This window comes from Perca flavescens, chromosome 6 (genome assembly GCF_004354835.1).
Source record: "Perca flavescens isolate YP-PL-M2 chromosome 6, PFLA_1.0, whole genome shotgun sequence".
NCBI classification, from domain to species: Eukaryota; Metazoa; Chordata; class Actinopteri; order Perciformes; family Percidae; genus Perca; species Perca flavescens.
The window spans coordinates 16,407,535-16,428,236 of NC_041336.1; the positions used below are offsets into that span (position 1 = coordinate 16,407,535).

At 42.1% G+C, this 20,702-nt stretch overlaps 1 protein-coding gene across 1 annotated transcript in view; it reads right to left on the reverse strand.

Annotated features, from left to right (window-relative positions):
* Positions 1-20,702, reverse strand: part of erfl3 (Ets2 repressor factor like 3) — a 47,933-nt gene that overhangs the window by 12,062 nt on the left and 15,169 nt on the right. The window contains exon 2 of the mRNA XM_028580941.1: positions 3,094-3,328. Coding sequence (XP_028436742.1) covers positions 3,094-3,328 — 235 coding nt within the window. The remainder of the gene's footprint in view (positions 1-3,093; positions 3,329-20,702) is intronic.

Below are 20,702 nucleotides of genomic sequence, written 5' to 3' on the forward strand. Positions count from 1 at the left end.
ATCAATGCAGAATCATCCACATCGCGATGCATCGATGCAATGATTAATTTCAACACTCCTATTAGATATATCTTCTTTCTATAATCAAACAATATTGTGACCTAATGTCTCATTATTAAAGCCAAAAGCACAAACAAAATCAGAAGCATCTGTGGTGAAGCTCAGATTTGATCCATTTTATGAAACGTTTCGCCTTGCAATACATTGTGTTGGTCTTGAAGCAATTTACTTTATTGACATGTCAGTCCAATTTGATTTACCTCATACTTAGCAAACCCAAATTAAAAGGTCAGCAAAGCAGACCAAGAGAAAAACTAAACCAACCATTGCATGCAAAGTTTAAACTATGGCACAATATTATTATTAGAGGTGCAACGATGACTCGATTAGTTGTCAACTATTAAATTAATCGCCAACTATTTTGATAATCAGTTTGAGTAATTTTTTTATAAAACAAAAAACAAAACAAGATTTCTCTGATTACAGTTTCTTAAATGTGAATATTTTCTAGTGTCTTCTCTCATCTGTGACAGTAAACTGAATATCTTTGAGTTTTGGACAAAACAAGACATTTGAGGACATCATCTTAGGCTTTGGGAAACACTGATCCACATTTTGCACCATGTTTTGACATTTTTATAGATCAAACAACTAATCGATTAATCGAGAAAATAATCAATGGATTAATCGACTATGAAAATAATCGTTAGTTGCAGCCCTAATTATTCTTCACAATACGTGAGTGACAAAGGTCCAAATCAGATTATAAAGTCTATCGATGATGTTGAATCATAATGTAGTTGATATCAAATGGTGTTAAAATGTCGTATTTATTAGCTATGGTCACAACCAAAACTGTGTCAAATGGGCTTGGCTGAGCTGGCACCCATGGATATAACCAAAAGGTGGAAAGGTGTAACCAGCCAAATGGGTCAATGTTGTAACTCTACTTGGAGCATAATAGTAGCTAAACTTGTCCAGGTCAATAACCTGTGAAGGCATGTGGCCAAGGTCACTTTTACGACATTTACACGTATTATAGACTTGGTTAAGTGCTATTAGTGCCTTGGCAGGCATGACTAATGCAATGTCTGGGTGAAACTGGTCTGAATGAAATGCTTCTAGCAGGTCATTGCTATAACTGGAATCAAATGCCAGGGTCAAATATGGTATGTGACAAAAGGCTTCTTTACAATAAATGTAGCCTGAGGGGTGTCTGTGTGTGATTTAGTCATAACATCATTTACTAAATATTTGCTAGTTAATCTGTGTGTAAAACAACTTCCCTGATCACTCAACATGTGCTCACATTCCTTTCACACATGGAAACCACATTGCCGCTGGGAACGAGATTGTAATGAACTTGGCCTCATGATAAAGTATTTTAAAGAGTGGCACTTCAGGAGTTCATGACCACAGGTGAGGGTTGGAACATAGATAGACTGATAAATTGCCTTCAGGCTCAGCTCCCTCTTCACCACAGTAAAATCTCATTTACCTCTTCTGTCATGCCACTACAAAACCATTTCACTACTTCAGTGACCTCCGCCAAAGAGATAGGCGAGATAAGTTAGGGCACCCTGGTGGTCTTGAAGTTGGGGAGCAGACTATAGGTTGGGCATCCCTGGTTCACGTCCAGCTGGGAACTTTCGCTGCTTGTTGTTTCCTGTCTCTCTCTCCAATCTCTATACTGATCACCATCTAATAAAGCATAAAATGCCCCCAAATTATTAAAAAAAATGCATGCAAGTCCTTTAAGTTTACAGCTAGGCTTAGAAATTTCTTAAAGTGTTCCTTCCACCACCCAACAATATCCCTAGTCGAGGTGAGCAGTTCTCTCCTGCTGAGAAGAGCCTGGGAATGGCACTGCCGGTCATCAAATTATCTGGAAAAAGGAGCAATGTCAACCCCTGTCCATGAGTTGAAATCCAGAGACAATACTATCTCAGGCTCATTCTCTCCAAAAAGATGACATTACATGTCCCGAGAGCCAGTAGCCAGACAGTCCACCAAGGGCCCTGCTTTTGCCCACGGCACATGTGGCAATGCACTACAACCCTACACTTCTTTGGCTGCGCCAACCACCCACAAGATTGTGGCACCATGTTAACTGTGTCGGGAGACCAGGTCCGACAGATTACTGCAAGCTCACTCAACCTGTTGCTAATTCATAAAGGGTCACTGAATCACTCTTATGGCTGTTTTATGGTTCTGCGGAGGCTCCACGCAGAGCTTTCGCCGTAGCCTATGTAAGTGGCCTGATGTTCATACTTGTGCGCTGGTGTGTGCATCGAGCCGGCGTGTGTGTGTGTGTGTGTGTGTGTGGTAGAGCGAGGTAGAGAGACACAGTGACGGTGATTAGCTTTAGAGCGAGTACCGACTCTAGAGTCATAGTGAGAGAAACAAAGTGTCTCCCCTGTTCTTTCTGACCACGGTGGGAAATCTTTAGCAGGAGAAGTTAACCGTCTCCTTGATTTCATGTTGTTTATGGAGAAGCAGAACCAGGAAATGAGTCGAGGGGGGGGAAATGCAACGCTACCAAGGCACGGCCGAGTGATGTGCGTCGCTGCGACGTGTAGTTCAATTTTTCAGGAGGTGCACATCAGGCTACGGCGTAGGGTCCGGCGTAGGTTTGTGTCTTCACGTACCTACGTGCGGAGCAACGGCGTGGATTTTACGTTGACGTATAAATCAGCCTTTAGTCTGGCCCTTAACCAGTCAGTGATTTTTAATAATATATTGATTCTATGAAAGTTAATTTTCTTCCTCTTACTTAATTACATTCCTCTATTCAAGTGCAGTGTGGATTTATATTAGTGTCTTGGCTATTCTAAATAGACAATAGCGTTTTGTGTGATTTGATTGAACAGCCTCTTGGACTCTTCGAATTTTAGCATAAGATGAATGTTCATGTGAGCCCTGTAAGGTCCACAGATCCTTATCATAATCATGAGCTCATCTGGTGTATTTGCTGGTCTCCACAGAGAAGTTAAAGGTCAGGAACAGGAGCCAATAACTATGAATAAATACACACCCCCACATACAGATACACAATGAATCAAACATTTTCAGCATGTTTCTCTGTCATCGTACCTGAGTGCCCTGCTCAGCTTATCATAGTTCATTTGGGGTTTACACTTCCTGGCTCCCCACAGCCGGGCCACTTCATCCGGGTCCTTGATGACAAACTCGCCGTAGTCTCCCTGCCAGGCGATGACATCATGATACTCTTCTTTCCTGAGCAGCTCCAGGATGAAGTGCCACAACTGGATCTGCCTGGACCCGGGGCTCGACTCAGGCTTGTAGGCCCATTCTGGGAAGGCGATCCCTGTAAAAGACATAAAGAGAGCGGGAGGGTTACTGTGTGCGTCACAATAAATAGCAAATTATGCTGTAAAGAGCAAATGTTGTAAATCTATTTTTTGCTAACAAGACTGTATCTAATTTTGAACAACTGAGTGACATAGAACTCAAATGAACCCTGAAAAATCTTGTTTCTGTCCTGAAGAGAAATTTGGACTTTTTTGGAGAAGCCAGGCACAAGAAAAGACAAAGGTATGATTATAATTATGAGTCAGAAATTGTAGCTGTTTCAGGTGAGTGGAGTAGAGGATTATAAGTGTCTAGCAAAGTATAGATGACACATACAACAAGAGCAGCTAAGTCAAGCACAGTGTCCTCGTCCATATCTTATATTGCATATAGCCGTCTTCGCTACTTTCAAGTCTTCGCTGAACTTTCACTCTCCGGACAATCTTCAAACATTTTATCTGAAGCAATTTTGTTTTTAATGGACAGTTTGACAGAGTAGCAAGCAGGAGTAAGGACAGGCATGATGTAAAGAGAAGAGCGAAGTGGCTGAGTTGGCTCAGTGAGTAGAGCAGGCGCACATGTACTGAGAGGTTTATGCCTTGACGCGAAGGTCCAGAGTTTGAATCTGACCTGTGATGATTTCATGTCTTCCCCCTCTCTCACCTAGCTGTCCTGTCAAAAATAAAAGGTGGAAAAGCCCCAAAAAATAATCTTTAAAAGAAAAAGAGATAATAAGGCATCTCATAAACAATGGCATACAAAGCACTGTAACATGCCTTAACCTGCTGCATCCTAAGATGCCGCTAAAACTTTTAATATAATAAAATGTAATAATTGTCTTTATCTTACCTCTTTGGACAGAGGTATCTATTAAAATTACCTAGAAATGCTATTGAAGATGCAAATTAAAATGTAAACGGCCTAATGTGGAGGTAGACCAAGGCTTTGGTATTAACCACATTCCTCTAATGTCATTACCAGAGCAGCTCTTCACAGGAAACACACATGCACACTGAAACTACAATACTAAAAGTTGTAGTGTTAGTGAGCTTCATGGAACAGTTAGGCACATGAAAACCCTTTCCACTTCTCCTCCACCTCTTTCCTCTCACGCAGTCATTCTTTCCTATGACAGGAGGAAAACAACATGGCCAGTCATCTCTCCTGTCTATCCCTCCATCTTTCTCTACCCGCTGCTTGAAGGAAACGAAGAGTAAGAGACACAGAACGAGACTGTGGGCGTGGGTATATGAGTGTTTGTATGAGCATGTGTGTGCCCAAATGTACGAGTCAGAAAGAGTGTGCCAGTGCTTGTTTAAAAATGTTTGTGCAAGTCTCCCACTAACATTCTGTCGCCTTGGTGGTCAAGAAAGTTTGACACGACCAAGCAAATTAGACTATAACAGAGTAATATTCAGCCAGATATAGCCTGGACTGGATTTTATTTTATCAACAAACATCCTCATAGCATAGAACTGATAAATGCACAAGTGAGGAGCTGGAGTTACCAGAGAAATAGCATCCATCCTGATAAAGTGTTACTGTGCTGGACATTTATTGCCCGTGTGGTGTAATCGGTAGCGGTGCTGCGTTGCTGTGTGGAAAGGAATCCGCCGACACTGTTTCTTGATTATAAAGGTTTATTTACATCACAAAAAAATCAGCATCTTGTACAAGCTCTGCAGAGCTCGGAGAGGACCTGTTTTCCCAATTCTCCAGTGGTCCTCTGACTTTCTTTGTTTTAACATGGTATATATTCTATAATGTGTGTAACATAGATGGGGGAGGAAACAATACTTTGACCAATGGCTACAAGCCAACTGGCCTTATTTTGGAGGGGCCATTGATAATGCACCACAGATGTTTTCAAGAGAGGTGTCTTCTGAAAGTAGAGTAAAGTTCATCTGGGTTTCTTTGTTACCCAAAGCTTAAATACAAATCATATAGAATATGCAGATACAATAAGATGACAATATACCTCACCCGCTGATGTTAATTTATAATGGTTGGTGCAAATAACACTACGCACCACATTACACTGAATAACCAGAACAATGTAGTTACCTGATGTAATGAAATGCAATACAATAGTGAATAAGTGTATAAAACAAAATTAACAACAAGTTGATGAGTTAATTAAAAAGTTTTAGAGAAGTAATATTTAGTAGAGGGCTTTTTTCTTTTTTTACAGGTGACAGGTTATTATTTATTGTATTTCTCTATTCTCATGGTTTATTTTATTATTACTTCCTTCTTTGGGTGACATGGAAAGACATATGGCTAGCATGAAGTCAGTGTTTGCAATGCGTTTAAGAGCACTGCATGCAAATGGAAACAGAGGAAATGAGACAGACTGGGCTAAAGATTGGAAAACAAACAGGCCCAAGTCAACAGATTATGGATGTGCAGGCTTGTCAATGGATTTGCTGGATGACAGCCTGAGGCAGAGATAGATAAACCTTATAATCTCTGCTGCACTAGCCTGTTCTGACCATTTAGTCACTGTTACATAACACTAAATAATGCTGATAGCACATCTGCCAGACCTTTATGAATCTGTACATAGTACTGGAGCCTTTCATCAACATGAGATAACAACTTTACTTTTGTATGCTATGCAAGAGACCCACCAAAAGCAGGCACATTTTAGTTTCCAGTTTTTCATAAAATAGGCAGAAAGGAAATCTATGCAGACTACTAGATATTTCTTGCCACCAATTTGTGGTGGTTTTCCTCCACAATGATGTATTTGCAAGGCATGGTCACTCAGTTGTCCCACCTACCAAGGGTCATTTTGTGATTCAAAATAAAGATTTTTGAATATCAGTCAAACAATGTGCCTTCACATTTTCAATCTCTGAATTCCAGACAGGATTTTATCATCGTTGACTATTATGCAGATAGTAGGTGGCCAATGAGGAGGTCAACAAACAGGCTGTGGAAGCAGCTTAGCCACCGCTACAGATTATTGTTCTTTATAACAGTGTGAAATGACCATGGATGTTAAAACTGCATGAACTGCGCTGTCTGTGTCTGTAATTTCTCAGACTTTCCAGACCTGCATAAGTAGGTAGCAGTTAGCATGCAAATTAAACAACACTCACTGTCATTTTTTTCCTTTTTCTCTTCCCACCTTCCTCCTCCTCTTTCACTTTCAAACAAACACTTGTTGCACGATCAGACCCTGAGTGAGCTACAATCACATAGGAAAACACCGGGGGCAATCATAAACATACTGGCCCGGCCAAGCCTCCAACAGTAACACATAATCACCCACACACACACTCCTACTGCAGAGGACAACATATTATTTCCAGACATAGCAAACTGATGGTGACTGTGTCAAGACAAGTCAAGATGTGACTGGTCAAATTGCCAATCTGGCTGAGGTGAATAAATGAGCAGTGCTTAATATATCTTAACCACAGACCCTTTGGTGCTGCTGTGGCGCTGGAAACAACATTACAGCTTTTAAGAGTTTTGAGTGTGCAAAAGTAAGTCAGTGACTTTGTGTGCCTGTGTATGTCTGTCAAGATGCATCTGTAATGGTCTTTTTGACTTTAGCATGGACCACAGAGGTCACTATATACACACACATTATATTTCAGGTCCTTGAGTGAAATGGATCTCATGTAAACACTTGGAGAACTGCCAGCCATGCCGTTTTTGAAAAAAGGCAAGAGTGTGTGTGTGTGTGTGTGTGTTGGTAGGGATTAGGTTTAGAGGAATGCTGAGAGCAAGAACAGGTGCCTTTGTCCTTCTATCCACCCAGAGTCCAACCCAGGCTGAGCTGCCCTGACTCACACTGGATCAGCTATCACACACACTCTGATCCGTTTCATCAGCGCTGTACACCCAATACGAGAATTTCAACAGGGAATTTTTGGAATCTGTGTGAGCGTACGATCTGTGTGAAGGTAGGATGAAGAAGAGAGCGAGGAGCAGCAGCAGGGAAGAGCCTGCAGAGCACGACCTAACCCCCTCCACCACACTTAACCTCTCCGACCTCGACTCTCCCTCTCTTTGGCTCCTTTCCTCCCTCGCCTCGCCACCCCCCTCCCAGGGGAGACACCAGATAGCCATTACAGCATGCAAGCCTCACACTCTCACACACACACTTACACATAGACAGACATCAATAATGTAGGGATTGGTGTGGAGGGTTGATGATAGGGGTGTGCCTAATTTCTGGCCTGGGACACTAGAGAGTGCAAGTGCGTCAAGAGGTGTGTGTGTGTGTGTGTGTGTGTGTGTGTGTGTGTGTGTGTGTGTGTGTGTGGGGACAAGTGAGGGGCAGGTGGTAGAAAGTGATGCAAAGGGGATGAAGAGGAGTAGGATGAAGGAGGGAGTGCAAAAGGAGGGAGAGAGGGGGTGGGAGTGAAAGAGAAGAAGGCAAGATGAGATGGCGTGAGCACTAGGACAAGTGGAGAACAGAGAAAAGAAAGTAGAAAAAGAGACGGGGGAGGGAGATCAGGGAAACAAAAGTGGGAAGAGCGAGAAAGAGAGACAATGGCAAGAGTGGGAGAGGAGAGAGGGGGTGGATGGAGGGAAGGAAGGAGGACAAGGGGGAGGTTGAGGGAGCGATGAGATCATAGCTCGTCTGGTAGTCTGTTGTCATCCAGATCAGATTGCTTATCCCCCCATCCCCTCCTCCTTCCCACTCCCCTCCTCATCCTCCTCCGTTCTAGGAGAGCGGATGCCTCTTTTTCTCTGTGTGATCTTGGTGGCAGGCCCCTAGCAGACTTCTAACACTGCTGCTATTCCAGCTATGTGTGCGCCGCTCACCAGTCCAACAATGACCTTCACTCTCTCACACGCCGCGAGACCAGAGAAAGGGGGGGGGTGTCAGGGGAGATGAAAGCAAAAGAGTGGTAGAGGTAGGAAAGAAACAGAAAATGGCTATCATATCTATTTTACGTCATATCTGTCTAAGTTCTTGGGCTCTGGAAAACGATAATAGACATTTTTAACTATTTTCTGATATTTTATTGATAAAATGCTTAATCAATTAATTGTAGAAAATGAACAGTGAATTTATCTGTGATGAAAATAATCATTAGTTGCAGCTCTAAAACATTTGACAACTACAACGCCTCAAAGGCATGACCGACTGGATCACCGACCTGGGACTGAAGTGCCAAGAACTGCGAGAGCTGATGGGAAAGACGGGCAGTCAGACAAAGTATTGGAGTGAGAAAGGAGATGTGGAGGAGAGATTCCCAGAGCTGAGAGTCCTACTCAGCAGCAAATCAACTGACAGGTCTGTGCCAAACTAATAGTGGAGTTGCAGACTCAGGATTTTTATACAGGGCCAGGGCCTCTGAACAGCCATTAGCGGCAGTTGGCTAGCACCGTGCTACTTTAACCCAACTCAGCTTTAACATGGATGTGGGAAACAACCAGTGCAAGTGTGTGTGGGTGAGGGGGGTGAGGTCACTGTCGGCTCGGAGAGTCTGTAAAAGCACTAAAAACTGAGAGTCAGTATTTGCCTATAGCACATTCATACACAAGTATTATACAGCCTTGTCTCTGTCACAGCTGCTTGGATAAGTGAAACTGCCTCAAGTGCTTGGGGGGACAGAGAAGACAGAAACACAAGACCAGGAGGTGGAGGGGAGGGATGGTAAGATAATAAAAGACTTGGTGGGTGAGACAGAGAAAGTAAGAGTGAAAGGAGGGAGAGAAAAGAGGAGGGTGGGCTCTGCAGGAGAAGGAGTAGGAGGGTAATCAGAGCCCATACGCCTGAATCCCAAAGTGTCTGGACTCTTCCCACCAAGTCCATTAAAAATTCATTAGGCCAATACTTGAGGAAGACTAGAGAGTGGGACAGACAGAGAAAAGACATGGTCACAGGAGAGGGACAGAGAGCAAAAAACTGGGGAACATTGATGGGAAAATTGAATAATTCTGAAGGGAACCTTTAACTCAAAATGTATTTATTAAAAATGCTACTTACATTTTGGAACAAATATCCAAAAAGTTTTTTTGTACTAGTTATGTATTTTGAGATTATTATAAACTGCAACATAAAAATGACACAATCAGCTAAATGTCTAATCAGATGTTTTAAGCTGCCACCAGTGGAAATGTCTAGATGCAGATTAGATCAGTAACTTTTGACTGTTTGGGCTTAAGTTTCCATTTGAGTTTCACACTGGTTTACTTCAAGTTCTGCAGAACTTGAATGAGACGATAATAAATAAGTAGGCTAGTTGTTTGATTAATTACACAAGTTTGTTATCATGGTTTTATCGTAACATGCAGAGTCAATTTAACTCTAACTATCGAAAGAAATGTGGGTTGTGAATAATAGAGATGGAGTAATCGTTCTTGTTCGAGGTCCATGCTGGAGCCAAGAGCGTTCATGTCCCCTGCATCAACTGAATGACACACATCACACAGAAAAACCTGTAAGCCTAGCAGGCGGCTCAACTATTCTAAGAGGTCACTGACAGTCTATATTTTCTATAGGCTTTTACTCACTGCCATAGAGCTGCAGATGAGAGAAACAGAGAAAGAGCAAGAGGGAAGAGAGTGCTTTGTGGCCTTGGAGGGGCCAAAAATAGCCCCCCCCCACACACACACACACACACACACATTGGGGTTATTGTTCAACAGAGAACACACAACATGGATGAGGAGAAGAGGGAAAGTACAGAAGTGCTGAAAAGGAAGAGGAGGAGGTGATGAGGGAACAAGTGGGACAGGGAATGAGGAGGGCATGACATAAGATGTTGACTCTCGGCCTGTGTCTTTTCCAGGAAATTGTAGTGGAGCAAGAAAAAAAAAAAAAAGCCTGAGCATCTATAGGGATCCTCTCTTCCAGAACAAGCTCTTCTCTCTTTACATAAAATTATAAACTTGTCAAATCACTGACAACATAGTACCAAATGTCCATTAGTTGAGAAAAAAGGCTTTAAAGTGTGTGGAAGAGTATATCAGGGTTAACTTTGAAAGCAAAAACTACATTTCGTTTATCAACTGACTAAAGCACTTTATTAAAAAAATAAATGAATAATTCCATTGTTATCATTAAGGGCTCTACTCGTGATTTTGCATATTTTTTTTACCACTAAATTGCTAATTACTTTACACTCTGAGAGTCAACTATTTTTCAAAGCAAATTGATTTCCAATTTTCCACACAGCCATTTATTTCAGTACATTATGAAAATCAACTTGCAGAGATTTGAAAATTTTTAGATAGTTAATCCACCATGGGGAACATTTGGTGACGTGAGCTCCCTTTCAAAGTTACAAGTAAAGTGTGCTTATGCAGTTAAAAGTAGAGAAACAAGAATTTTAGATAATTTGGACAAAACAAAACAAATTTAACATGACAAGTAACTTTCAAGTTAACGTTCAGCAATAGTGTAAGTATAATCCTTAGCCTGCCTGAACCAATAAAGTTATTGCATGATTGAAAATAATTGCCAAATGTATTGTAAACTAGACTAAAATGTTGTGCAACAACCAGGGTCTATTAGGACTGAAAACAAAAAGATAGAAAAGAAACAAGTTTAACTGATTAACCACTAGGTAAAACTAACTTAGTGAAAACTAGATCACCTAAGAGGGGTCGCCTGGTCTCTAAAGAGGCTGAGCCCGTTGGTGATAACTTAATTTTAGGCTGTGAGGACCACAGTGGTGTAGTATCTATCCATATGGGACAACTGAACACACTATACAGTCCATGTAACTAGCAACATGTACACAACACATGAGGTTCTTCACTTGGGAGGCCTAAGAAAGGGCACAAACACACACACGCAAAAAAGTCACAAATGCATGTCGGAGCACCATGTGAACAAAAACACTGAGCAGTGTCCACACACAAACGCACATAAAGCCTCAAGGCACTGTCATGATGTGCTCTCAGGTGGGCTGGACAACTGGACTCTTCTCTGTGTAATCACACTTATAAACAAGCCTGGTGGGAGAGTGTGCGTTTGTCTGTGTGTGTGTGTGTGTGTATGTGTGTGTTCCCCAGAGTTAGTTAAGAACAGCAGAATAATATTGTGTCAGAGAGAGAGAGAGTCCTGTTGCTCTCAAGGCACTGTTAGGTATATTTACTGTCACCAAAGTGACACACTGCTCCCAGGACACTAACCTTTCTCCTTACGCACACGCACACGCACACGCACACGCACACGCACACGCACACGCACACGCACACGCACACACACACACACACACACACACACACACACTTTCAGCGGCAGTTGGTAGTTGAGTTACCCGAGAATAGGGGGCTTAAAGCCGGGGTTGGATACTGAACGTTAACGGTATCTATCGGATGGAATAGCAACGCGGATTTGACGTTAGAGGCAACAGAAGCATTGCAGCATGTCACACTAGTAAACACTAAGGTTACGTAAGGCAGCAGGTAAAGTTAGCCTACCGTTAGATAGTATTTCACTAAATGGTGCGTTTACTTGAAACTGGTAAACCTTGTGATGAATTTAAAGTTATTGTAAAATACCCTTTTCTCATCTGTTTTTGTCGTTTAACAGCAATATACTGGTGAAATAAGTTATTACATTTTTAGTAAATCATTTAAATTCAACTTTTTTTGTAATGATCCAAAAATTGATCTGATCCGTAACTCGAAACCATGATCCGAACAGAACCGTGACTTTTGTGATCCGTTGCACCCTTATTTAATAGTGTGATACTCCATTGGCAGCCGTAAAGATACTTCAATTACTAGTGTAATTTTCTATATGGCTCTTTAGGGGCTCTATGTCTGTGTATCTAAGCTAAATACATGATCATTTTCCCATGATAGTCAGATCAGTTTCTTGAAAGTTACTTTTAGGGAAAAGCCGTTAAGACCTAACAGAACCATGTTACAGGCCAGAGGCGCCTCTCTTCTCTTTCACTCTGAGGCCCCACCTAACACGCTGGTGTTAATGTACTTCTCCAGCCAACAGCTTGGCAAAAAGCTGCCAGCTGACGCTTCACCTCTGGTTCAACAACACACTGCCTACACTTACTACTGCCAGTAGGAGAGTGTGTTTGACTGTGTGCGCATCTCTGTGTGTAGGAGAGCATAGGGACCTCATCTCAATATATATATGATGTGTATTGTTTTACTGTTCTATTTGTTTATTGTTTTATTTATTTTTTAAATCATACAAAACAATTAATACAACTTGCAACATGAATACACCCCCCTCCCTCCCCCTTCATCATCACCACCCACCCAGAAAAAATTAAGAAAAGATGACGCAGTAACCACAATATTCAAGACCATTCAACAAAATATTAACAAAATAGACAGTAAGTCGTAGACCAAAGAAACATACGACAACACCATAAGCCCATCATACACGTCTCTCCCCAGCACAATGTTTCCTAGGAGCCCTCCAGAAAGCTCAGGTACTTTCCCCATTTTCTAGTATAGACATCCAATCTGACAAACTGTTTATATGATATTTTTTCAAACGCCACCACCATAGCCATCTCACAAGCCCATTCCTGGATTGACGGCACCCCTTCATTCTTTCATCCCTTTAAAATAATGGCTATCATTAAACAATGAGATGTATAAAAGTCAAGCTTATCTTTTAGAGCTGAAGATGACTCCATCAAACAATTAGTCAATTGAGTGAATATTAATGCCTTTTGACAGTTTTATTTTTCAAAATGCCAAATATGTACTTGTTCCAGCTTTTCAAATGTGAGGATGTGATGCTTTTACTGTTATTTATGACAGTAAACTCATTGGGTTTTGGACTGCTGGACAAATATAGTTTACAAGACATGACAATGTCAAAATGGGATTTTCACCATTTCCAGACATTAAATAGACAAACACGTAATTGGTAAATTGAAAAAAAGTTATTTAGCAAAAATAATTGTTAGCTCTATTATCTTCATCCCAAGTTATTTTGATAACATTATTTCATTTATACTTGAGAACCATGGAATAGCAGTATGTGACCACAATATGCAGTTGGTTTTGTGTGTATTTGTAAAGTCAGTGGGTCAAAGGGTGACTTTGCCACACAGGAGTAAATTAAATGTGGCATGATCAAACCGTAAATGGCGTAAAAGTGTGTGTGTGTGTGTGTGTGTGTGTGTGTGTGTGTGTGTGTGTGTGTGTGTGTGTGTGTGTGAGAGAGATAGGTGGCACTTTTGGGAGGTGGTTTCCTGGAATGTGGTACTAGAGCGGGACAGGATGTTAGCAACTGTTAAGCACCACAACAACAGATCTGTTTCCTGTGTGTGTGTCCATGCATGTCATTTCTGATACATACACAAATCTGGCAGGAATCAAAACCAACTCAGGCAATACAGAGGAAAGTACTGAGAGGATGTTACATACATAGCTTGCTCACTCTACTCAGAAAAAAATAATTATTTCTACTCTGACATGATTGTTTTCATTGTAAAAATGTGAAAGTACAAGAACATTGGAGAAAACAGTCAAGAATGAGTGCTTCCAACAAAAAATATTTGAAGACTGTAACAGTGACGCAGAACTGTTGCACTAGACTCTTTCAAACAAATGAGCATGCACTCAGACCATGTGCAACTACTCACATGTGTGCACGTGACAGCAGGTACTGAAGATGAGCCAGAATCAAATGACAGTGTTCAGACCTAATACACAGAACCAGAAAAACAAGTCCACAATAACAGCTTCAGACTAAAACACCCTATGTGCGTATATTTATGTGAGTGTGTGTCAGTGCTGACTCAGTGCGTCAATGTTTTTGTAATTCAGCCTTCACAACGCAAACTCTCCTCCATTCTCTCTGTCTCTCTCTCTCACACTGTCTCCTAGCAACCAGACACTTAAGGCCTAAAAATAACCCCCCAGAAACGAACAGAACAAAAAAATAAAGCATAAACGGCAATTAATCCTTTCAAGCCTGGAACACAGACTCAAATAGACCAGGTATTAGAAAGGGAAGAGCAGGGCAGGAGCAAGCGAGCGGGAGATGGAGAGACACAGAGAGAAAGGAGTGGGAGGCTGAATCTGCCAGCAACAGGTAGTCGTCAGGAGACAGAGATCTGCGCTATATGACAGTGTGTGTGTGCATAATAATGTGCGTGTATACGAGCGTCTGTGTGCCCACTAGCCTTGGCTGGGAACAAGACAGAACTTTTCCACCCTCTCCAAAAGCAAGAGCTTCTCAAGGCAAACAAGGCTCCAGTGTAAACCAACCCAGTGGTCCTGCAACAAGCTGGCAACAAGGCCTGTGTTACACAGAGTTTGAAGAGAATAACACGATGCACGTCAAAAGTACTCAGCAAGGCCTCTCTTTTCTTTTTTACGGCGAGCACTTTTATTATGATTTCTTCCCTCGATCCTCTTTCTACAACATTATGAAATAAAGGTGATAAAACAACGCAAAAGACAACTGAGTCATGAGCACACACGTACACAGAGGCCTACTGTCTAGCGTCTGAAGCTGACACATTCCACAGTGGATTAACGTTTCTAGATGGGTGATGGCAAGTGAGAGACAAAGCAGTGAGACACCTGATCTTTATTTCAATATATAATCAGCTCCAGCTTTGATTGAAATGCTTTATGAGACCGAATTGTGTCAACAGTGCTTGGATTTTTACACCTTTTCAGATAACAGGTGATGTCAACTAGGTGGTAAACTTCAAGCCATTCAGTATTCAGTGAGTTTGGCATGCACATGTTCTCTCATTTCCAGAATAGCCTCACTATAATCAAGGACCTTGCAACTGGTCTGAGCATTTATCCTCTTGATAGCGACTGGACGTTGCCATACAACAGCAGCTGTGTTTTACCCCAGTTCATTCTTTGGGCATCACGATGGAGCTTTGGTGATCTAACCCAAGCTGTATTGGTTGGTAACATAAATTGGAAAATTGCTAAATCATTACTTGCCCAATGCAATAACTATTCTTGTAGCAGGAGGTCAAATATTCTGTTAGGGCCACTCAGCATGCAACCATGACATATTCTGTCAATATTTAGCCCTTACATACAAACTGTAAAGCAAGAGCAGGTTCATAGTATTCAAATGTCCTCTTTTAGTAGTGCAGCAAGCAGAAGCTGACTGAACAAAGCCATACATTCATTGCAATGACACACAATGTGGCCCTGAACTATTTAGACTGAAATGCATGGTTCTCATCTGCTTTCTTTAAATCATAATTTTTTTTTTTTTACATGTTACACATGGAAGGGGCGCGTCAATGAATTCGGAATCTGTGGCAGGCCAATCAGTGTGAGAAGGATAGGGAATGGCCACTGTAAGTGGCTAACGTGTGGAGGGTGAGCGTCCTAGAGATAATTGAGTGTGTGTAAATGTCTGTGGGAAGGAGACAGATACACAACCTGCTATGTGTGCGTCTGAGCAACGAGCAAGCAAACTATTGACTCGTTCTTCCGAACTGCGGCTAGTGTGCCAGAGTCTACAGTGTCACAGTCGGATGATGATTCAGAGTCAGAGGTTTGTGTGGCGAAAAAGGCCCTAACCCACCATTTTTGGGAAGACTGGCTGCAAGAATCTAGCTGGTTGAGGTAGCGTAAGGAGACAAACTCTATGAACTGCGAATGTTGCAGTCGCTACCCCAGAACTGCAGGGAACACGAAGGTGCTGTCGATTTACCTTGTTGCATCTTCAAAAGTGCACAATAAAATGAGGCACAGAATTTGAAACAGCACATTGTAATTTCTACATCTATTATCAAAGTATTTATTAGTAATACTGAAATGTAGTTCCTGATGATGGACCATATAGATACAGAATATATAGATTTAGATATAGAAAGCCCAGTCAGATTCTTGTTAACCCCTGAGAAAACTTACTAAATGCTTAAAGTTGCTTTCATTCAGGAAAAGCTACATGCAGGTTTATTGCTTTACTACCTGCCTCCATTACATTGCAATTATATTAATTAATGATGGGTTCCACAGCCCTCTTTCATTTTCTGGAGATGCATACTGTGCTTCCTTTATTTTTAAAATTTTGTTTTGAACACATCAACGAAAGAGCTTAACGTGTAATTTGTTTGCATCCTATGCCAAATAGTTTTTCAGTTTTGTACACCATTAATGCTTCTATACACATTTGGCCTTTACTTAGGCTGCTAGAGCTTTCATTACCTAGCTATACTACAAAAAATGCCTACCTAAAGCTATGTTTAGCCCAAATAATTCTCCGTTACTCCTCTTAATGCATGCATGCGCTGAGAAAGCTTTAAATACTTCACTTGTGTAGCAAAAATATATATTTTTTAACATGTTACTATTCAGCTGTAGCTACCTTTAAAATCCTAGACACAACAGCCACAGAAAAAAAAAAAAAACATCTTCACACTCATCTTCAATAACTCAAAAGCTCAACTGGGAAGCCTGGCCTGGATGTACAATATGTGTGTGTGTGTGTGTGTGTGTGTGTGTGTGTGTGTGTGTGTTGTTATGAGCTGCATGCTGTTGTTCAGACTAGAGGTGAGCGTGGAATAGGTGACTGGCCCTAGGGAATCATGTTTTTCTCTTGTACTGCTCTGATGCTGCCAACTGTGCGGTTGATGGCTTGCATTCATGCGGCATTCACAGTAAGTAGTACGGTACAAACAGACATGCAGAGTGTTTAAGGAAAAGTGAAGGTAACTATCATAAAAGCTGCACAGATTACTACAAAAATGTACATTGACAGTGCTTGTATGCAGAAAAACAACATCAAAGTATCACTTGTTGACCAAGTGAACATGCTCCCATCCAACACATACACATACACTCCCTGGTGATTGTCAGGGGAGACATAAACCTAACTTAAGGGTGAAGCAGAGGGCTGGTGGCCTGGTATTCTAAACAGGCCCTTGGGTGATGAGTGAACAGGGGACATCAGCAGCTTGCCAACCACCACTGTTGTCCTTAACACCTTTCTGCTGTTTGGGGGAGAACAACTTTGGAGCTGTGTACAACATCTAGTTTCCAAAGTGGTAATTGATGGTTAATTACAAAAATTGAGGGTGGGAAGTTTCACAGCAGCATTGCATCATGGGAGAGAAACAGACTGATGGGTCTGCTTTGCGGTTCACAACTGAAAAACAGGTCTTTACCGGACAGCATTTATTAAAATTGGGCCTGTGTTAACTGACTGTGTTACAATGGTAAACCAAAAAAAAAAAAAAAAAGGTCTAACAAGCATAGTGACAAACAATCAGCATCTCTGATTACCCCTGCTGCTCCTTAATGCATTATATTTATTTCACACAGGTCCACACAACTGCAACATTACTAAACACAGCGTATTACACAGCAATACAAGCACATTTAAAGTATGAGACGGTGGTAGACTTTATGCCCTAAGTGGTTCCTGTGCGTCAGCAATGTGTGTGAACAGCACCAAAAATACACACGACTTCACTAAGCCCCATCAACCTATTCCTTCCTCCACTTCTAGTTTATTTCTCCATCAATCCCCCATCCCAACCCCCCTCAACACTCCTGTTTGTGGGTCCAACCCTGTGCGCTTTCCTGCCATTCTTCTATCTCAGCTAATTTTAGATGAAGGAAAAAGCTCTGTCCACATCTGTTAGTCATTCTTTAAGAGGTTTGTGTATGTGTGAGTGTGTGAGTGTGTGTGTGTGTGTGTGTGTGTGTGTGTGTGTGTGTGTGTGTGTGTGTGTGTGTGTGTGTGTGTGTGTGTGTTTGGGAAGGAGAGAGAAAAGAAAACTGGGAAAAGGTCAAAGAAAGGAGAAGCAGTGGAATGAGTGCTGAAAAGGAAATCAAAGGAAAGGTATAAAACAGCCAGGGTAAAGACAGAGTCACCGTTGCTACCAGAACAAATGTGCATCTTGACTCAAATACAATCATTTAGATTTGGAGTGTTTCCTCTACATTTACTTGACAGTGGTGAACCACAATGGCAACAAACTGCCATCACAAGTAAAGAGAATGCAAAATAAACTAAACACCATAATTTAGCTCAATTTGCCCCAAAAAGCACGGACAAATGTGAAGGCAGAGTGCATGGAAACGGTGCTCTAATGATCATAAATCATCCAAATGGGAATCATTTGGAGTCCAAAATAAAAGTAAGTGGGAGAACGCACAACCTATGGTTTTATCCACAGGAGAGGTCAAAGCTCAAGTAAAGGAATGTGATGAACACAAAATAAAAAAAATTCTTGCAACAGGATTATAGTATGCAAAACATTCCTTTTCTTCATGTGTTTTTAATGCTGCTTTAAAGATTTACTTTAGAAGACATGATACCCAAACTTACCTTTACGTGATAAGAGTGACAAAAATAAGGTGTTTATTCAATTAAGATTAACTTATAGTGTATTGTTAACATATATATAAAATAAACACTGACTACGTGCTTGCTGTGAAAGCTTAGTTCTTAGCCTTGGTAACTGGCTCTATTTCCGGGCACATAAAACCTGCGAGAGTGTTTACAGTGGTGAGTGATTGGAATCTCAACAACACAGGGATGGCTGATTCAGTGAATTCAACATTCATCATGTTAAATACAGATTGTAAAAATGTCAGGTTTACGTCTGCGGAAGGCTACGTGTGTCCGCTGTTAAACGTGGGCCCAAACAAAGACTAGCATTGTCTTGACTAGTGTGGGGTGACAAGGTCGTCTTTCACCCGGAGTGGACAGAGCAAATCGTAAGAAAAATACACCCTCACATGCCTACAGCTATAGACAAACATGCACACAGGCAAATGCACACACATGGGATCCTGGCAATCACCACTGTGCGTAACAGTGGGCTGTAAGGGGGACACAGAGGGCAGAGCACAGCATGTTTATGCGTTTGTGTTTATCCTGTCGTAAACAGGGACAAGAGACACATGCCGTGTCGCCGCCTGTCACCACTTTCTCTTCTTCCCCTACGGTTCTTCTCACCCTTTACTCAGTTTATCCTTTTTTCCATTAAGCCATGTTCCTGTGCCCTTGTCTTGCGCCCCCTTCACCTCTTCGCTGCTTCCTCCTTCTCCTCCTCTTTCCCTGAGCCCACTTGGTCAGCTTGTTAAGCATGTCTCCTAAAGCTGATTAAGTAGTGTTGATCAGCCTTAGGTAAAGGCTCTGACACACCAACCCGACGGCCGACCTTCGGCAGAAAACGACTGCCTCCCCGAGTTGGTCAAAAAAGTGCCTCAGAACACACCGAAGCGACGCCGACTTGAGTGTACGTTCTGCGTGTGCGTGAGACGTAATACGTTTCCATAACAGCAGGCGGCGCTAATCTGTATTGTCTCCCAAAAAATGAAAACTGTCAGTTGATTGGATGAACGCGTCATGTGGGTCTGGCCGCTCCCGGTTTTTACAACGGAGCATAATAGCGGCTCGTTCGGAATACGATCTCATATTTTACGAAGATAGTTCACCGAAACGTGTTTCTGAAAACATTTTAAGTGACAAATAGGCCGTGCAGTTGCTGAATCTGTCTTCATTTCAGATCGACAAAGGTCAGAAAGGCTCATTTTGAGAGGCTCATCCCGCTAGTCATTTCCGGGTTAGCGCTCCACCAATCAGATTGGCCATTGAGTCTGACTGCCCGCCTTCCGATTCAACATGTCAAATCGGCTCAAATGAAGGGCGACGGCTCCTCAGACTGACGACAGCACGGAACGCACCGAACAGACTTGAGTCACTGACCTCGCCAGAATGTCTGACGGCCGATAATCTGGTTGGTGTGTCAGGGCTTTAACATTCACCTCGTACAGACGTCGCTGCCAGCCAGCCAGCGTCTTTGTGCCTCTGTGTATGTGTAGAGATCAGAGAAGGAAAATCTGCTTCCATGAACATTGCTCTGCATGGAATATTTGCAACACACACACGCACGCATGCACGCGCCTGTGTGCATGTATTACGGTAACACTATGTCTTCTTGGATTGGAGCCAAGTCAGTGTATGGCCTCATTGACATGAGCACATTTGGTGGAATGTGCACATCATCATGGCCTGGTGTGTGTAAATGTGTGAGTGTGAGTGTGAGTGTGTGTGTGTGTGTGTGTGTGTGTGTGTGTGTGTGTGTGTTCCTACTGCAGGCTGTGTAGATAATCACTGCTTATCACCCAGTTAGCATGGGGCTGCCAAGAGAGACCATGCACCTACAGCACTGCAGCAGGGGGTGGGACACACAACAGCACACACACTTCACATGACAGACTGCAGGCATAAATGATCAAAAAACAATTTTTACAACTACACACACACACACACACACACACACACACACACACACACACACACACACACACACACACACACACACACACACACACACACACACACACACACACACACACACACACACACACACACACACACACACACACACACACACACACACACACACACACACACACACTTTAACACAGTGTTGGTGGTGCCTGTAAACAAAGCCCTGCTCCAGATCTCATTAATTGGCGGA